General features: G+C 44.8%; 1 protein-coding gene across 2 annotated transcripts in view; it reads right to left on the bottom strand.

The window, feature by feature from the left end:
* Positions 1-18,706, bottom strand: part of MDGA1 (MAM domain containing glycosylphosphatidylinositol anchor 1) — a 309,099-nt gene that overhangs the window by 110,470 nt on the left and 179,923 nt on the right. Inside the window, exons 6-7 of one of the 2 annotated variants that reach the window (XM_083175431.1) lie at positions 17,602-17,694; positions 1,245-1,514 (exon numbers count right to left, since the gene is read on the bottom strand). In XM_083175431.1, coding sequence (XP_083031557.1) covers positions 1,245-1,514; positions 17,602-17,694 — 363 coding nt within the window. The remainder of the gene's footprint in view (positions 1-1,244; positions 1,515-17,601; positions 17,695-18,706) is intronic. The other variant, XM_083175432.1, reaches the window with a different exon arrangement.

Raw genomic sequence — 18,706 nt, 5'->3', positions numbered from 1 at the left:
AATGGGCATTATGGTGTGCGACATAATGTGTAATTGTCATCACGGTGTGCGACGTAATGTGTAATTGTCATCACAGTGTGCGGCGTAATGTGTAATTGTCATCACAGTGTGCGGCGTAATGTGTAATTGGCATCACTGATAAATAGTGTATAATGATTTAAGTAGCCTGTCATTGTTTGGCCTTGATCTGTGAGGTGTACTAGGTCACTGTGTGGGCCTTTATATTTTTATGTCACTGTGTGGCCTTCAGCCCGCCAACTTAAGTGCGGGAGGACAATGACAATTCCTGCGGTAACCAATGTTGGGACATGCAGGTTGCAAAAGTGAGATGTAAGGTAATTGTTTTCCTGCTAGACCACGCCCTTATATTAAGCCACACCCCTTTAAAAAAATAAACCACTCCCCCTATTTCGCCTTCGGCGCGCGCAATTTCTTCCGCATTTTTAGTCTACAAAAGTTAAAAACAATAGTTTTTGTCTACAAAACTGTTAGTCAAATGCTAATCACATTAAGGGGTGTATTCAATGCCGCGGCGAGCGGCCAGCGAGGGGGTTAAACAGCGAGGATTGCAGAAAACCAGCGATCCTCGCTGTTTAACCCCCGTGCCGGCCGCTTGCTCTATTCAATGTTCTGGCGAGAATTCCCCAAAACAGCGAGACCCGCGGCTAATGCAGTAAACTCGCTGTATTTAGCCGCGAGTCTCGCTGGTTCAGGAGCCGCATATGCCATTTCCCCCTTGCTCAAAAAATGGAGCGAGGGGAAATTGGCGTATGAGGGGGCTGCGTTGAATACTGTCAACGAAGCGAAGGGAAGGTGGTGGCTTACATTTTGTGAGAGTGGTTCGAACAAGGCCGGCAAGTCTAGACCACTCTGGGGGAGGACCGCAGCGGCCCAGTTTTTTTCATGGGCACGCCCAAAAATGTTGGGGCGTTCCTATGCCCGCCCCCACCATGCCTGCCTCTCCTGGAGCTGACAGTCCGGCTAGTGTGAAACTCGTCAAATCCGTTCACTTCCGGTGATGTTTGACATATTAACCAAATCAGATTCTATATTGTATTCTAGAACATCATAGACAGAATCTGATTGGTTGCTATTGACAACATCACCTCTTTTCATTTTTCGAACCTTTAATGTAACCCCTTAGAGTCTTGGCTTTTGGTTAATGTTTTGCGTGTGTTGTTTCTATTTCTCCAGTGTAAAATATGTTGGTACACTAAGGTTTACTGGCCTGATACAGGACATACATCTCACTAGGAGGTTAACCGTCTTCTTGGCTGGATTCCCCACGTTGTTGATGGCTGTACAGTTGTAATAGCCGGAGTCTTCTGTACGAATGTTCCACAGGGTCAAGTTTCCCCCTTTGCTTATGCTGTTGGTTGGCATTGGATTTGGGGAGTGAGACCAGACAGTCTTTGGAGGCGGGTCACCCCCTGTAGGTGTGCACTGCATGGTGATGTTATCTCCCGGGTTCACCACCAACGTCTCGTTGACAGACATCTTCAGTGTAGGTGGGGCTAGAAGAGACAACAGATGCAGCCATTAGAACAGAAGTCCATGAATTTCATGTAAATATTAATAAGGAAAACTGGTGGCTGATTAAGCACAGAGGTTACATAAACCACTAAAGGGTTCTGGAGATGTTGGCACTTCAAGTAGCTAGTGTTAGTTTAATGTGAGATCTAATGATGGAGCATTGGCCAATTGCGTGCAAGAGGGGAGGTGCGGGCAGTTAGAAGGAGGTAGGAAGTGATGTCACAGCCCACTGTGCGTTTTCCCTCCCTCCCTTCCCTATGTTTTATGTTGGGCGGCGGTAAAGAACAGTCGCTTGTTATATGTATTAGTTAAGTAGCTAGTGGGTACTCTCTCCCGACATTGTTATATGTCATTAAACCCTTCATCCTGTACGGGAGATGGGTTACACAACCTGCGCAGGTTGGTTGCTAGTCGGGGAGTTGATCACCAGTGGCTGTTTGGTATGTGTGTGTGTGTGTGTTTATGTTAAAATTCTTTAGTGCCGCCACCACAGTTGACTACCGTAATAGTCAACTTCTCAACCAATAAATTTGACATTACTTTGAAACACCAGCACTTGTGTCTGTGGGGGGATGCTCTAACATCCGCGCCCCCTTACCGCCCCCCTATCGCCGGCTACCGCACACATAATTAGCGCATATGCTGTAACATATGCAATAATTATGGCAAAGGACAGCTCTTGCGTTAAGAGCTGTCCTTTGCGGTGAGTCAGCGGGTCCCATCGGGACCCGGCGGCTCCACCCTCCCTCCCTTACCCGGCACCGTGTCTTCTTTTAGTGGTTAAGGGTTTAAAGTGTTAAGTTATTTTGAAGTGCCATGATACCCGATGGTGACTTTATGAGTACTGGAGAAATCGGGGCATTTACCTCGGGGCTACAGGACATGCGCGCCACCACACAATCCCTTGATGATGGATTATAGATGGACTGATAAAGCAGGGATTATAACACATATATTCTGTACTGGACAGTAATGGAGAGACCTGTGATAATTAGTGAGGCATGGATGGACTGGTGAACCAGGGATTATAAAACATACAGTATATATTCTGTACTGGACAGTAATGGAGAGACCTGTGATAACCGTAGAAGGATGAGGGGTGAATGCTTAACACGGCGGATAATAGGAGGACACACATTCTGTACTAAGTGGTAATGGACAGACCCGAGCGCACAAAGTTTCCTGAATAATAATGTTATACTTCATCTGCTTTTCAGTTCAGCTGCTGCACTCTCTAGCCCCGTATCCATTATACTCTTCAGCGTAATTCTCTTCCATTACTCCTTCTCTAAAATGCCTGTAACCCTTTTATTCCCCCTACCTGCCTGGTCCAGGCCATTTGCGGCCTCGCCACTTTATCAGGTTACTTCACAAAGTTGTTGATTTTTTTTAACCCTTTAAACACCAACAGCTGTGTGAGAGATCCTCGAAATATCTGCTAAAAATGCCGGCGTCGCTCACATTTGTTATATAAATTCAAATAAAATACATTGTGTGAAAAAGGATTATATTTCCTATATAAGGTGACCGCACATGCGGCCTCATTCATATCTCTGTGAAAACGCCATGGTTTGAATATGAATGGGATGTTTTGGGGGTCTGTGCATATGCAGAATGGGTGTTGCGATGTTGCTCACAGCCCCCTGGTAGCCGCAGCATGACATGTGGTCGTATGTGGGGGATGGAGCAAAATCGACCTTCAGTACATATAGGCGCAAGGGAAAGATTTACTAAATTGTGAGTGTTTAGAAGATGTTGCCAATAGCAACCAATCACATTGTACTTATTTAGCTGAAACTTCTAGAGCAATGATGATGAACCTTCGTCCCTCCAGCTGTTGTTGCACTACACTTCCCAACATGCCCTGCAACAGTTTTAGCATGGTCAACTAGCAAAACTGTAGGAAGGCATGCTGGGATGTATAATTCAACAACAGCTGGAGGGCCAAAGGTTCCCCATTCCTGTTCTAGAGGATAAAAGCCAGAAATTGGTGTCTAGCGGCAACATTTCTCACTTCTAAAAACTCACACTTTAGTAAATATACCTCCAAGTGTCTATACAACAGCTGTACCTGCTCTGTGCCTGGAGTTTCTGCATTATTCTTAGTGTGTGTTCTGCGGCACAGTCAGTGACGGATTCAGGGGGGGGCACCCGGGCACATCCCCCTGTCATTTTGTAGCTGGGGACCAGGGCTTTCCAACGAGCCCAGCCCCGTGCCTCTAGCCCGCCGGGAACCGGAGATATCGCCTGGCAAAGCTGTAACGTTTTTTCCCCATAGGATAATATAGGACCCGTCAATTCCGACCGTCACCCGGTTCCGACGGCTACCAGTTCCCGCCCTGGCATCACAGAAGCTTGTGGTTGATCTCATTCAATTCCAAATGGGCCTTCAATATGATACCAGGCTGGTCCATATCGGTCAATCGGTTCCAGAGATATTGCATGTAATGTAAACCGATTTCTTTATTTTTGAAATGTAATTTCATGGCTGTTCATGTTCTTTGAGGGCAGATTACTCTGGAACCAAACATTCCAGTTTCAATGGACCAAAATCATTCAAAGCCCACTCAAAAGTTCTTCAATATGATACTTGTCTCATGTAAATGGGTAAGTTGCTTCCGAAGATATAGCCGGTTAAATGAGATAACTGGTTAAAGGGGGGAGGGGTGGTTTTCTCTCCCCCTCACACCAGAAAATGCAGGGACTAGGCTGGTGAAAGGGGCCAACCTGGGAATGCATTTTCTGGTGCGAAAGGGGTATTATTTCAAATAGCCGGTACCTGCAGTGCTCTGAATACAGCCAGACTCTGCCACTGTCAGTGGCTATCACTTCTGCCTGGTGGCGGCTGTCCCCCATTTACCGCGAGCATGTATTCCCCCTTGGCAATGAACATGTAATCCCACATGGCAATGAGCATGGAACCTCTGGAAATGAGCATGGAACCCTTGGCAATGAGCATGTAGATAAGCAGCACATATGTAGCATAATTTTTAATAGGCATTATGGTGTTTATCATAATACATAATGGACATAATGGCGTGTAACTTAACGTGTGATGGACATTATGGTGTAAATGTTTAATGCGCACCTTTGGTGGACAATGTCCCTGTTTATAAAGCGTATTGTGAATTTTGTCTCAATCCGTGTGGCATTATGTGAATTCTGGCTCAATCCATGTGGCATTATGTGAATTCTGGCTCAATCTGTGTGGCATTATGTGAATTTTGGCTCAATCCATGTGGCATTATGTGAATTTTGGCTCAATCCGTGTGGCATTATGTGAATTTTGGCTCAATCCATTTGCCATCATGTGTAAGGGGCAAGTATAAAGGGGTCTAGTATTTTGTTGCATACATTTTATATGGTGTTGTACACTACACTCACGGACACACCCCGGTTGAGTGGCCACACCCCTTTTCCGGAGCGCGCCTTCGGCGCGTGCCCAACTACATCATTCACTTTTGTCGCCATGGTGGGTCTGCATACTTTAAATGTCAGGGCCTATTTTTAATCCCATTCCCAACCTCTCTCTGCCGCTCTCTTAGCATGTACACTGGCACCACTAACACCGCCCCTCCCCCACCGAAACCCTCTTTTATCATGGTGCCCCCCCTGTCATTTTATCCTGGATCCGCCCCTGGGCACAGTACTGGTAACCTTGTTCAGTATGGTGGATGGCATTGCCAGTATCTGTCCTTAGCCTGCCTGTTAATGTACCGCCCGCAGTTGCGTCCCTATAGATTTTGCTTCCCCCCAGCCAAAAAAAAGTTTCTGGCACCCCACTCCATAATGCCCCTTACACATTACCCCACACATCGTAATGCTCTTTATGCGCCACTCACCATAATGCCCCTTACACCATACGCCACACACTGTGATGCCCCTTACACTATACCCACACACCGTAATGCATCTCAAACAATATGCCACATACCGTAATGCCCCTTACACTATACGCCACACACCGTAATGCCCCTTACACTATACGCCACACACCACAATGCCCCTTACATTATACCCACACACCGCAATGCATCTCACACTATAGGCCACACACCATAATGCACCTTACACTATACGCCACACACCATAATGCCCCTTATGCTATATGCCACACACCATAATGCCCCTTATGCTATACGCCACACACCGTAATGCCCCTTATGCTATACGCCACACACCGAAATGCACCTTACACTATACACCACACACCGTAATGCACATTACAGTAAATGCCACACCCTAATGCCCCTTACACTATACAATACATATCGTTATGCCCCTTACACTATACACCACACATCCTTATGCCACTTACACTATACACCACACCGTAATGCCCCTTATGCTGTACGCTACACACTGTAATGGCCCTTACACTAAACGCCACACCATAATGCCCCTTACACTATACACTACACATCGTTATGCCCCTTACACTATACACCACACATCCTTATGCCCCTTACACTATACACCACACATCCTTATGCCCATTACACTATACACCACACACCGTAATGCCCCTTATGCTGTACGCTACACAATGGTAATGCCCCTTACGCTATACGCCACAGACCGTAATGCCCCTTACACTATACGCCGCACACCATAATGCACCTTACACTATATGCCACACACCGTAATGCATCGCACACTATACGCCACACACTGTAATGCACCTTACACTGCAGGAACCACGACTTCTGCGTGGCAAAGCCGTGTCGCCACCAGAAAAGGGGTGTGACCGTGCTAACAGGGGTTGTGGCTTTTTGGAAATAAAGCTCCCGCAAGCCATGTCTTCTGTTTTTATCACTATGGAGGCAAGCTGAGTGCTCTGTGAGCTTCTTGCATGCCATAAAGAAAGGTTTGATATCCAAGAGAGGATATCGAAAAAAGACTCCTGGGTGGGGCACAGCCTTCTAGTGAAAAAGGATTACTGTTAATACAAAATTTATTAGTTAAAACATGGCCCTAATAATTCACTGATTAACGTCACATGCACAGGCAGCAGCGACTCCCTTAGCATACCTATACTCAGGTGTCTCTATATCTATATTATACTGTCATTGTCCAGTTACTCAGACCTATCCAATCCAGACAGATTTGTCACTTACAGGAAATACGATTACTTACTGAACCTAGCTAATCTTGACATTATTCCCAATATATATTGGTATTTGAGGCTTTACTGTCTATTAGGATTCCATATATGTATAGGTATATACCGTGATTGATTGGAACCTTCCCCAGACAGATATATTTAGAAATAATATTTCACTATTTTCTCACGTACATTGTCCATTAGTGTTATCTGTTTGTCTTTTGTCTTTTGTTTTCTTTTGACCCATTATTAGGGCCATGTTTTAACTAATAAATTTTGTATTAACAGTAATCCTTTTTCACTAGAAGGCTGTGTCCCACCCGGGAGTCTTTTTTCGATATCCTCTCTTGGATATCAAACCTTTCTTTATTACGATTACCCCACTCCCAGGGAGCACCTCCACAACTCTATTACATACAATTATATTTTATTACATTGATTGGAGTACGCCTTCTTACCCTCCGTCATTATAGCCCAGTGCCCTCGGCCTCTCCCCTCTTCCCTTCCCTCTTTCTTGCAAGCTTCTTGCATGCCATCAGCCCCTCTCCCGTGAATAGATACAGTGTGCACAATGTCTGTTCACCGCTGATCTGGCAAGCAATGCAGCGTGTTACAGGGGGGGTCTCCCAACTGCCCCCGACTGTGTGACAATGCTCACGTAGGTGGGACTGTCACCAAACAAAATCACAGTCCCATGAAAATCAGGACAAATGGGAGGATGCTAACAGATGGTAACATGTGGATACACAGACGCTCACATGCTGGCACACAAACAGATGCTGAGAAATGGACAGATCCTGACACACAGGCACTCAGATGCTCACATGCTGGCACACAGACACTGACAAATGGACAGATCCTGACACACGGCACTCACAGTTTCTGACACAGAGACACACACGATGACACACGGATGCTGAAAAGCTAACACACACACAGATGCTGACACACTAACAGACACTGACAGATGAACACTGACACAGACACGTAGACATATGCTGACATAGACAGCCAATGACACATGGACACTGACAGCAGGATGCCTACACACAGTAATACGCTGACACATGGTCCAGACATAGACATACTAATGCTGACAGACGCTGACATCCGGACACATGACACTGACACCAGGACATTGCCACACGAATGCTGACACAGGATTGCACAAACATCTGGACGCTGATACACAGACACATGGACATTGACAGGGACCGTTTTGCCTCCCTGAATACGCATTGCTGCATACACTACTGATTTGAAAAGTAATGGTAGTGCTGGTGGGGGTCATGGGTGTCAAGAACAGCCACAGCTGGTGGGGAAGTGGGGGGAATTACACCCCCAGTGGGAGATCAGGCGCTAAACATACATAGTTGTGGTATAAACAATAATAATAATTAGTGCGGCTCACTGTAGAAAACCAGGGGGTACTCTTTACCTAGAACGGCGCCCGCGATTAGCATCGCGGGCGTCGGGGGTAAAAAATCGCGGCCATCGCGGGTACATAAAAAACGGGTGCCCGCGATTTTCCCATAGGGATCAATGTTAAAAGTCAGATTGGACGCGATTTTAGTGTTAAATGCCTCAATGGCCGCGATTTTTACATAGGAAACAATGTTAAATGGGCCACAGAGCCCTAATAGTCCCATGAAGTCTGAAATGGCCCCCACAATTTTTAACGCCACCCCACGATCAACGTGAACCCGAAGCGTGGCGAGCGCAGCGAGCCCCGCGAGGGGACGCGGATACCTTCACAGTTATACGCGTCCCCTCGCGGGCTTCACAGGTGTCCGTGGCGACGCGGACACCTGTGAAGCCCGCGAGGGGACGCGTTTACCTGTGAAGGTATCCGCGTCCCCTCGCGGGGCTCGCTGCGCTCGCCACGCTTCGGGTTCACGTTGATCGTGGGGTGCGCTCGCCACACTGTTCTATTCTCAACTCCACGCCGACGTGGATAGTGGGGGTATGAAAAGGTCGGAGGACGCGTACCGCCGCCCCTCGCGGGCTCGCTGCGCTCGCCACGCTTCGGGTTGACGTTGATCGTGGGGTGCCGTTAAAAATTGTGGGGGCCATTTCAGACTTCAGGGGGACTATTAGGGCTCTGTGGCCCATTTAACATTGTTTCCTATGGAAAAATCGCGGGCATTGAGGCATTGAACACTAAAATCGCGTCCAATCTCACATTTAACATTGGTCCCTATGGGAAATCGCGGGCATCGCGGGCATCGCATCGCACCCGTTTTTTAGTGCATTCGATGGTCGCGATGGTCGCGATGGTCGCGATGGGCGCCGTTCTAGGTAAAGAGTACCAACCAGGGTTTCAAAGGGTTAACCTTATTGTTGTGACCGTTGGGCTCCGTGCAGCGGCATGAAGAAGGGGAGGGTGCAGTAACCGGAGTGCAGGGGAAGAGACAAGTACCCTGGCCTCACCAGCAGGAATAAAAGGTAGCAAGGAGGATGATGCAGCTCCAGCCTGTGCAGACGGAGGCTGTGTCTTAGAGTGTCCGGAAACCCTCCTGCCTGTGCTGCTGGGAGGGAGAAGCAGGACATCAGCTGTGGGTCTGAGGGGCTTCAGGCAGCCGTCGCCGCTGCCTTCCTGGTACTCTTGGTGCTCACCCCAGACCCCACCGGTGCTGGCTCCCCCAAGCCACTGCGAGGTATGCGGCCCTATAGTTAAGCCACTGAGTTTGCGTCTCTTATTGTCTAATGTCTTCTCTTATAGTGGGTACATACGACACAATTTTCTATTTGATTTTGCTTCTATAAGCAAAGTCGAATAGAAAAATAGTACAAAATAGTACATATCTCACCCTGTGTACCCTCTATAAGACAAGAGCATTTTAGAATCTGATAAAGCAGTCAGGTTATGCGTATGGGCGTAAGGTTATTAAGTCTGGCCATGATGTATATTAATCAACCTGTGCAACTGGCGTTGGAAATTAAATTCAAACAACGCATCTGATTGTCTGCGCTTATTACAGAAACAGAGAAAATCCACACCGGCAGGCTTGCCTTTATATTGTGAAATGAAAGAGCGGTGAGACATTCCGATCCCACTCCGCTCTCTAGAGTGTTAGCTGTTCGTGCTGTTACAGCTTACTCTAAAAGCTGCTTTCTGCTGCCTGCGACCATAGTCTGCTACTCAAGGCTGTAATCTCCAAAAGGCAGACTAGGCTGAATCCTAGGGGCCCCGCAGGGACCAGGGGCCCGTGAAACCAGGTATTATTTATACATTTTAAAAAATAATATGTGGCAGCCAACATGGGCAAGCACACGTCAGTCTTTCCAAAGAGATAGGAAAATGAAGTATGATTGTGCTCTGATAAATGGGCAAACTTGTGTGTGATAGATGGTGTTCCAGCCAATCAGCTCACAACTGTCAATTTTAAAACACATGTAGGGAGCTGATTGGCTGCAGCACCATTTATCATGTACAAAGAGTTTTACCACGCCCAATGAGTTTTACCACTCGTTGATAAATGAGCTGCTTTATTTCAACCAGGTATCGGTGTCTATACCTCCCAACTTTTTAAAGCCGGGATCGTTAATCTTGTGTGGGACTCCTGTAAAAGGGAGCATGGCAATGCCTCGATTTTTTCAGGGCACTATGGGAGAATGGCCAGCGCTTATAATGGGGTGTACAATATGGCAATGGGCAGTTGGGTTACTCCAGACAGTCTGGATATATGTCAGGAGGAGTCTAGAGATTTATTAATCCAGGGTGGACCATATATAACTTTTGCTAATGGACAAGGACACAAATATTTTGGGGACTACAGCTGCTAAGGGTACACATTTAAGAGCACAGGATCTCAAACTTGGTCCTCAGGCCCTCACAGGGTGCATGTTTCGCAGGTCTCCTCACAGAATCACAAGTGAAATAATTAGCTCCACCTGTGGATCTTCTAAAATGTGTCAATGAGCAATGTATGCACCTGTGCACCTGCCGGGTGACCTGGAATACGTGAAGTGTGTGGGGTCCTGAGGACAGAGTTTGAGAACCCCTTCTCTAGAGCACTGTACACACCCTTTCACAAAATCTGTAGACCCATTCTCGGCCCGCTCGCCTGTTTATCAATTGGCAAAAGGGGGCGTGGCAGCGCAAACGACTGTGGATTGTCGAGATACAGCCATGATCTCGACAATCCGCCGCTGTTCTCGTCAAAACGGGCTGACAGCATTGAATAGCCCCCCCCGCTGTTTCCCCCATCAGAAATAGCATCAGCATTGAATAGCCCCCTAAACCCTGACTGCCTTACATTATAATACTGTGAGGAACCGGCTGACATCTGCACAGATAATTCTATTTGCTTCACTTCCAGCCATCCAGAAACGGCAGATGCCCCCTGGGTGCCTAATATAAGCCTCAATAAAAAAAAAAAAAAGAAAACTTTGTTTTAATTCACTGTTTGCGAAACATATGACACGGACAGACTGAGAGCAATCTATCTGTGTACTGCATCAGCTCAGCTTGGAACAGAACATCCCATCCTAGCTGTGAGCGCAACAATAAATTGTGTTTGCATGCAAAACATATCAGAGGCGAGAGCTGTCTCCTAACACTGATTTCATTGCTGTTTTGAGTGTCTGCATCCAGTTCCCAGATTGGGCTGAGCTGGATGGAGCCTGGAGCACCAGCGGAAGCTCCAGAGTATCATTAGACAGGATTTGGATAATAAAATCTGAAGTCATGGACATAGTATCCCTACTGACCAAGTCCTGCTGTTCACAGAAGCTATGCTGGAGGGGGGACAGGTGTTCGGTTAATAATACGATAGCAGGCAACATTTTAACCCATCTGCTGCCAGTGATGCAGCAATGCATTCTGGTTCCTAGGCAGATGCTAGGCATATCATCAGTGGCCTAGCTACATATGTGGCAGACCCTGCGGCGGCTTGGGGGAGCGGCACCAGCGGGGTCTGTGGTGGGTGTCACTGGCTGAACTGACAGGTGACCCAGGCAGCAGTGAGTGCTGAGCTGGTCCCGCCTTGTATATATATATTGGGGCGGGGACCCACTCATTAAATATGCACTGTGCTTGATCCCTGCTCATTACATATGCACGGAGCGGGACCAGCTCAGCGCTCACTGCTGCCTGGGTTACCTGTGAGCTCAGCCAGCGGCGCCCGTAGTCCATCGCCTTCTTGAGGGGGGCAGGGGTGGAGAAAAATTTCTAGCTACGACATAGCATATCATAGTCAACTAACGAATTACACTAGTTCCGATCAAAGGGGTATTTTGTCTGACGATAATGCCGCGCACACACAGGAGCCATCTTTAGCCTATGCGTAGTGTCCGGAACATCATATCGTCTAGATTAGCCAGCCAATCTGCGGGTTCCCGCGGTGCAATAGATGTCGAAAAGCTGGCCACACCGCAATACCACCCGGAGGATATCGCGCGCGGCACCATCCAAGATAAGAAGACCAGAGTGATTACTCCTTCCATCCTTCATCATATTGGGTCTGATTCAGACCCGTTCGGAAGTGCTGCAAATTCACAGCCTGTCCGATAGTCGAATGACCACGCATTCACACAGCGTACCTAGCCTTCATTCACTGTTCGCAGGGTGATTGACAGAAGGCCAACACCGGCTATTTGCATTATGTACAACAAGGAGGCCTCTCTCAGCATGTTTTTAATTCTGTGATAGTCAGATTCAGGGGTTTCCCCCAGATTTTGGAGCCCCTAAATGGGGGACGGGAATACAACTCCAAAATCCATAATACTACATTTGCATTTAAATTTTCATTACAAAATGATGGACTTTTTCTTCTTTTAAATACGTAGGTGGACTTAGAGGCTGAGAGTGTAGGTGATGTACACACGTACATATTACTGACCACACCTATTCAGCACTGGCCATGCCCACATAACACTGGCCACAGCCCCTCCCTTTCTCACAATAGTTCCATGATCCTTCTTGGACCCAGCACATGCGGCCCTTAATCTTGACCTGGGGAGAGGTGTTTTAAACATCAATGAATGACTTCAGCCCAGGTCACATCAGCAATACATGAATTGGGAAGTTGAGGTGCAGAACAGGTAGAGCCTTGTAGGTTGGGTGCAAGGAGTCATGTCCGAAGGCCCGGGTTGGTTTCTGATCACTAAGGTAGTTGAGTCTTCTTGTCTCCATACTCTACAGTCCAGAACAAGAATCTAAACTTAATAGCTGCAATTTGTCTCTGTATTGTACTGAAAATGCAGAAGATGAAGGTATTACTAATGCCAATCAGTGTTCAAACTACCATCATGTGACCCTTTGCCTACCCTTCAAAACAATAATTGAAGGGCCTATTTGTTAAAGGACCCATTACTTTTGAGGAAACACTAGCTTCCACATGGTTTAAGTAGCAGACCCGATCACCGTTAGTGGTCCGTTGTGGATTCTGGATGATCATTAGTTTGACTAACATAACTGACGCCACCTTCAGATCTTCCAATTGAAAAAAGGCCCAGAGTGCAAAGAGGCATCCTTTCATATCCCTCCGCCATCTCCAGCCTTGCACGTCTACTGCCGCCTGCGTAAGCTCTCTCACTGCTGTGTGTAATAAGGCGGGCGGTAGTCTACATAGGGGTCCACCAAAGCTTCTGCTGCTTTTCAATCCTATTCATTCCGTGGACGCTGTAGTGAAACGTATACACGCACTTCAACATCATCTATAAATCAACAGATTCATTGAAGAAGGCCGTTCAGCCAAGATGGCGGCATTAAAATAAAAAGAGATAGCGTCCATGAAATAAATAATATTCTTATATAGGAAAGTTGTTATTGACTTATAGTTCTCTCTCCTCTGCCAGCTATCCGGAAATAGTGCGTTTTGCAGCATAACGTTGACTGGGAACGTATTAACCGTGAATTCCCTGCAGCTCTCGCACCTGTCCAGCACATGAAGCCGCAGTTCTGCAGAAATTGATCCGATACTGTGTGTCTGCCAATAACCGCGCCGTCTGAGTAATAGCACTCCGTCAGGTTAGCTTCACAGCTTGGCCCATAAGTGCAACTGACAGTTTAATGGGGTCTGGTTAATAAGGTACTTCATTATACTCTCTGACTTTTTACAGAGCTTCGAGAGTTTCATCCAGAGCAGAGAAAGGGGGGAGACGGGGTGGAAGAGACGGATGGGGGCGGATGAGGTGGAGGATGCTAGATTGATTGAGACACACTGATCGACTTCAGCAATATACTCAATTCACTTGTCTTCCTCCAATCCGTCTCTGGGGAAGGGAAAAATAAAGTGGCAATCAATAGAGCTGGTTATAACACCGGTGTCCCAAATTCGCAGTTTTCAGCCGCTGTTGAAAAAAAAACACAAAAAAATATTTTTTTTTGCGGTAGAGAAACATTCGTTGAGTTTTACGGGCTTGGTGTGTACACAGAGAATGTGCAAGGCACCGGGGTCATTTACAGAGCCGGAAAACACAGCATAAAAGATCTTTTGTCCTGCGTAGGAGAAGCCCTAGGAATATCCTGTTCTACTGGATGAAACAAAAAGGTGCTGAGGTCATTCTCTCGCTTCAGTGTTGCCACAGGTGATCCACTTCCCAAGCACCGCGTCTGAGAGTGCAGAATGTGAGGCCACTACCGTTCCTCACGCCTCAACATGGGAAGTTCCCAGGAGAAAGATGATAGGTATTCACATTGCTGGGATTTTTTTGGTGGCGGTATTGTCAAATTTTTGTTTTCTTTTCGGTCAAATTTTTATTTTATTAACTAATTCTACAAAAGGGAAGAAATCAGATCATTTCAGAGATGAACCTATAGGTGTCCATACATGGTACAATTGCTGGGTGCGATGTGATGCGCGCTCCCGTTACACATCTCATCGCACAGCTCAAAAAGTATGTGCTGCTCATACTTACTTTTTGTAATAGATCTCATCTTATTGCATCTCATTGCATTGCAAAACCTATGCGATGCCATGCGATCTAGTCCAAATTGTATACAATAATTGTACCGTGTATGGGCCTTAACACTTATCCAGAGCGTGGAATGTTTATGAAGCATATTTATCACAGGGCATGATTCACAGTTGTATATAAACCCGTTGAGTATGTCTTTACACTACAGACGCTTCCATCTGCGATAGCAGGCTAGTTGTATGGTACTGTACAGTCACTTCCTGGAAACTGAGCAATATCATACATCGATGAATCAGGTTGCGTTTTTAATGCACAAGTTTAATGCACAATGCTAATTTTTCATCATCATCACGTTAAGCTATCCCACTGCTTCCTGGTTTGGGTCCCCAACAGACTATGGGGCAGATGTATTAAGCCTTAACAAGAGATAAATGCAAGGGTGAAAAAGAGAGATAAACGTCCAGCCAATCACCTGCTAACTGCCATGTTGCAGGCTGTGTTTGAAAATAGTCAGTAAGTAGCTGATTGGCTGGACGTTTATCTCTCTTTTTCAACCTTGCATTTGTCTCTTGTTAAGGCTTAATACATCTGCCCAAATGACCCTTATTATTAATTTTAGTATCTCAGATCAAAAACTAATATTGAAAACATGCTAAATATAATATAATGTAATGATAGTATTATTAAGATATTAAATTAAATATCCAACAGTAAAAGATGAAACAGATCTCAGCACAAATATTTGGTAAATCATATAAATATGGATTATGAACGACCTCTACCACAAAATTCATGCGGCAAACCATTCACTTAGTAACATGTAGTACAACATTCGTCACATCTATATACTGCTGATAAAAATGATGTCACTGCCTTGGAATGTGATAGCAGTTGGTATGACCTCTGACTCTTATCTGTGTCAATGATGCACAGGAGTATTTGTGTGTGTGTGTGTGGGGGGGGGGGGGCTCAGAGGGACACATTGAGTAGGAGAGGTGTGGACAAAGTTTTGACAGTAGGGTGAGAGAGAAAAGGAGGAGAGGGAGACAAATTGTTGGATGAAGAGAGTGTGGGGAAAGTGAGATGGATGGAAAAAGGAGAGTGCGGTGGACATAGAAATAAATATATAAAGTCAGGCCATGCTGGTTATTACAGCTAGTGACATAAGAATCAAAGTATAATATATAATTACTGGGTCATCTGAAATTTGTCACCATCAGATTCCATCAAAACCTTTGCAAGCTCTGTTGTATTACTCTACAGTACCTGCACTACAAACCATATATTATATTGTATACCATATAGGGCCTGATTCGGTGCTGTACACAATCTGCATGCAATGCTGAATGTTGACGTAACATGTGCAAAAATATATATAATAAGTCCTGTGTAACATGCAATACACACAATGTATGAACAAAGTAGGAAGAAGAGAGAAAGAACTAGGAAGAAAAAAGGAAGTACAAAGAAAGATGAAGGAAGAAGGAAGGAAGGAAAAAGAATAACGAAAAAAGCAAGAAAGAAAATGGAAAATGAAGAGAGAAGGAAGATAAAGGAAGAATGCAAAATAAAAAAATAGAAGGAAGTAGAAAGATAAAAAAAACAAAGGGAGGAATAAGGAAAAAGGGAGAAGGATGAAAAAGAAGGAAGACAGATCAAGGAAGATAGATGGTAGAAAGAAGAATGAAGAAGGAAGGAAGAAAAAAGAAGGAAGACGATTGAATTTTGCCTCTCATTAATATTATATAGTAGAATATAAGTCTATTTTACTTGTTATACTGTCATTATTAGGGGGCTTACACACATACTATAACTCACAGAATAATATTGGGAATAATGATGGCATTTCACATCATTACTGTCTGCATATTAACTTAAGAACTTAAGATGTCTTTATATAGAGTCAATTAATGTGCCGTAAGTAAAAAATAACAACAGATTCAGTTATTCAGCGTTCAGGTCCCAAAAAGCCACGGATTTATTGTAGCGGGAATAAATGTTGAGAATAAAAAGAAATATTTAAAAAATATAGTCCACTCGATCATAGAATATTATTAACCAACCAGTCATGCACACACATCACAAACTGTCCGTTATAGGTGAATATACATCACTAGCTAAAACATATTATGGATTAGATACTATTAGAAATATTTAATTAAATATAGCACAAAAATATAGGTCGTTTGTTTATGATAGATGTTTTCTACTGTGACCTCTCCGTAAAACATGTAACCCCCCAGGTTGACAATGCTAAATTGTATACTCAACAAATAAATTGGAGTACAGATAGCCAATTTTTTATATATGATTTGTCCTATATGAAATCCTGTAACCTTTTCCTGATATTTATTGGGTCTTAGTAAAAAATAACTATGTACCCACTACCAATACTTCATTGTTTATCCATTTAAAGGGATACTGACTTACCCTAGGGAATTTGTTCCCACTATCTTTTATTGGTAGGTGCATTTTTCCCTTTATTTATATATTTTTTTGCTTGCTCATCTCCTCCTGATCATTCCTTATATAAAGTTTGAATGTATTCTTATTTTATGTATACATTTATCTACAGATTTTAAATACATTGTTCGTTATAAGGAATACCCTCTTTGTTATGTACCTTGTGCATTGGTATGTATCTCACTTTTTATTGTTTCTCATATTTTCTATGTGTGAAACTCCATTTGGATTACTTATAGTCTGCCCACTGTTTCTTTCTGTACCACTTTTAGCAGTGCCCCTGATGAAGTTGTGTTGACGAAACGCGTTTGGTCTTTTAATAAAGGATTACCTTTTGAACGAAGTCTACGTTGTATTGTTGAACATCCAAATTCTACTTCAGAACGATTGTGATATCATGTCTATTGTACATGCCTGCTAGGTGGTACCATTAGAGCACACTCTGGACAACCCCCCCTTCCATATACAGTATATATGTGTATATATATATATATATATATATATATTCTGGAAGCAGCAATAGGGCTGTGCCACACCTTATACAGCTGTGTGTGCACACAAACACACACACACACACACACACACAACACACATCATCAAAGCCCCTTTTTATGGAGAAATAAACAGAGGACACTGACCGGCCTCTGCACTGAGCCATAGGGGAGTCTGGACGGATTTCTTGCTTCTATACAACTGTCTGCCATCTCCTGCTCGTCCCCACCAAGCTGCTCCTGAACGGAGAGAGGACTCATAAGTATCCAACTGCTTACTGACTGCACGTAACAATAGCTGAGCCAACGGGGCACCAGTGTGTGAACAGACATGGTAATCACTTAGGGCCAGATGTATCAAGCTTCAAAAAGTGATAAAATGGAGAGTGATAAACAGCCAGCCAATCAGCTCATGTCTGCCATGTTACAGGCTGGGTTTGAAAAATTACAGGAGCTGATTGGCTGGTTGTTTATCAGTCTCCATTTGATCACTTTTTGAAGCTTGATACATCTGGCCCTCAGCCAGATAAACAATAACAGCTGTATATTTATATCTATATATAAATATAAATGATTAAGTAATCTTTGCAGTATAATGGATTCATCAAGTATAATGGATAAAGTTAAGGTTTTCTTGTGCTGTGACAATTAATGTTTGCGTACATTAGTTTAGGAGTTATTGTGGGTATCTGTATTACCTAATGTTGCAGTGTGACTTCGAGCAGGGGTAGCCAACCCCAGTCCTCGAGAGCTACCATCAGTTCACGTTTTCCAGACCACCTCACAGGTGCACTCATTACCCACTGACAAATTACAAAAGATCCACAGGTAGAGATAATTACTTAACTTGTGATTCTGTGAATCTGGAATATGTTAGCTCTCGAGGAATGGAGTTGGCTACCCCTGACTAATGCTGGCCACACACCAGACCAACTTTCCTCCAACCACCCAACTAGTTGGTTGGATGGAATAAAGATCTGGTACTGGATAGGAGCAAACGTAATTTATAATTAAGTAACTTGCATACCCCCCAACATGACCCTCTCCAGGAGGGACATTATACTCTGTTTCTGGACATCCCTCCTAATGTACAGTATGATTACCGTCTCCTGTTTTAAACAGGTTATTTGCTCAGAAAGGTGTTTCAACACAGGTGATGGCAATCCTAAATTGAGAGGAAAGTCCAGGAACAGAGCATTGTGTCCCTCCTGGAGAGGGTCATGTTGGGTGGTATGCATTTGTTTCCCAAATC

This window comes from Crinia signifera, chromosome 3 (genome assembly GCF_055691185.1).
Source record: "Crinia signifera chromosome 3, ASM5569118v1, whole genome shotgun sequence".
In the NCBI taxonomy this organism is placed as follows: Eukaryota; Metazoa; Chordata; class Amphibia; order Anura; family Myobatrachidae; genus Crinia; species Crinia signifera.
The sequence above is the reverse complement of the archived record's forward strand: the minus strand, read 5'-3'. Positions and strand labels throughout refer to the sequence as shown.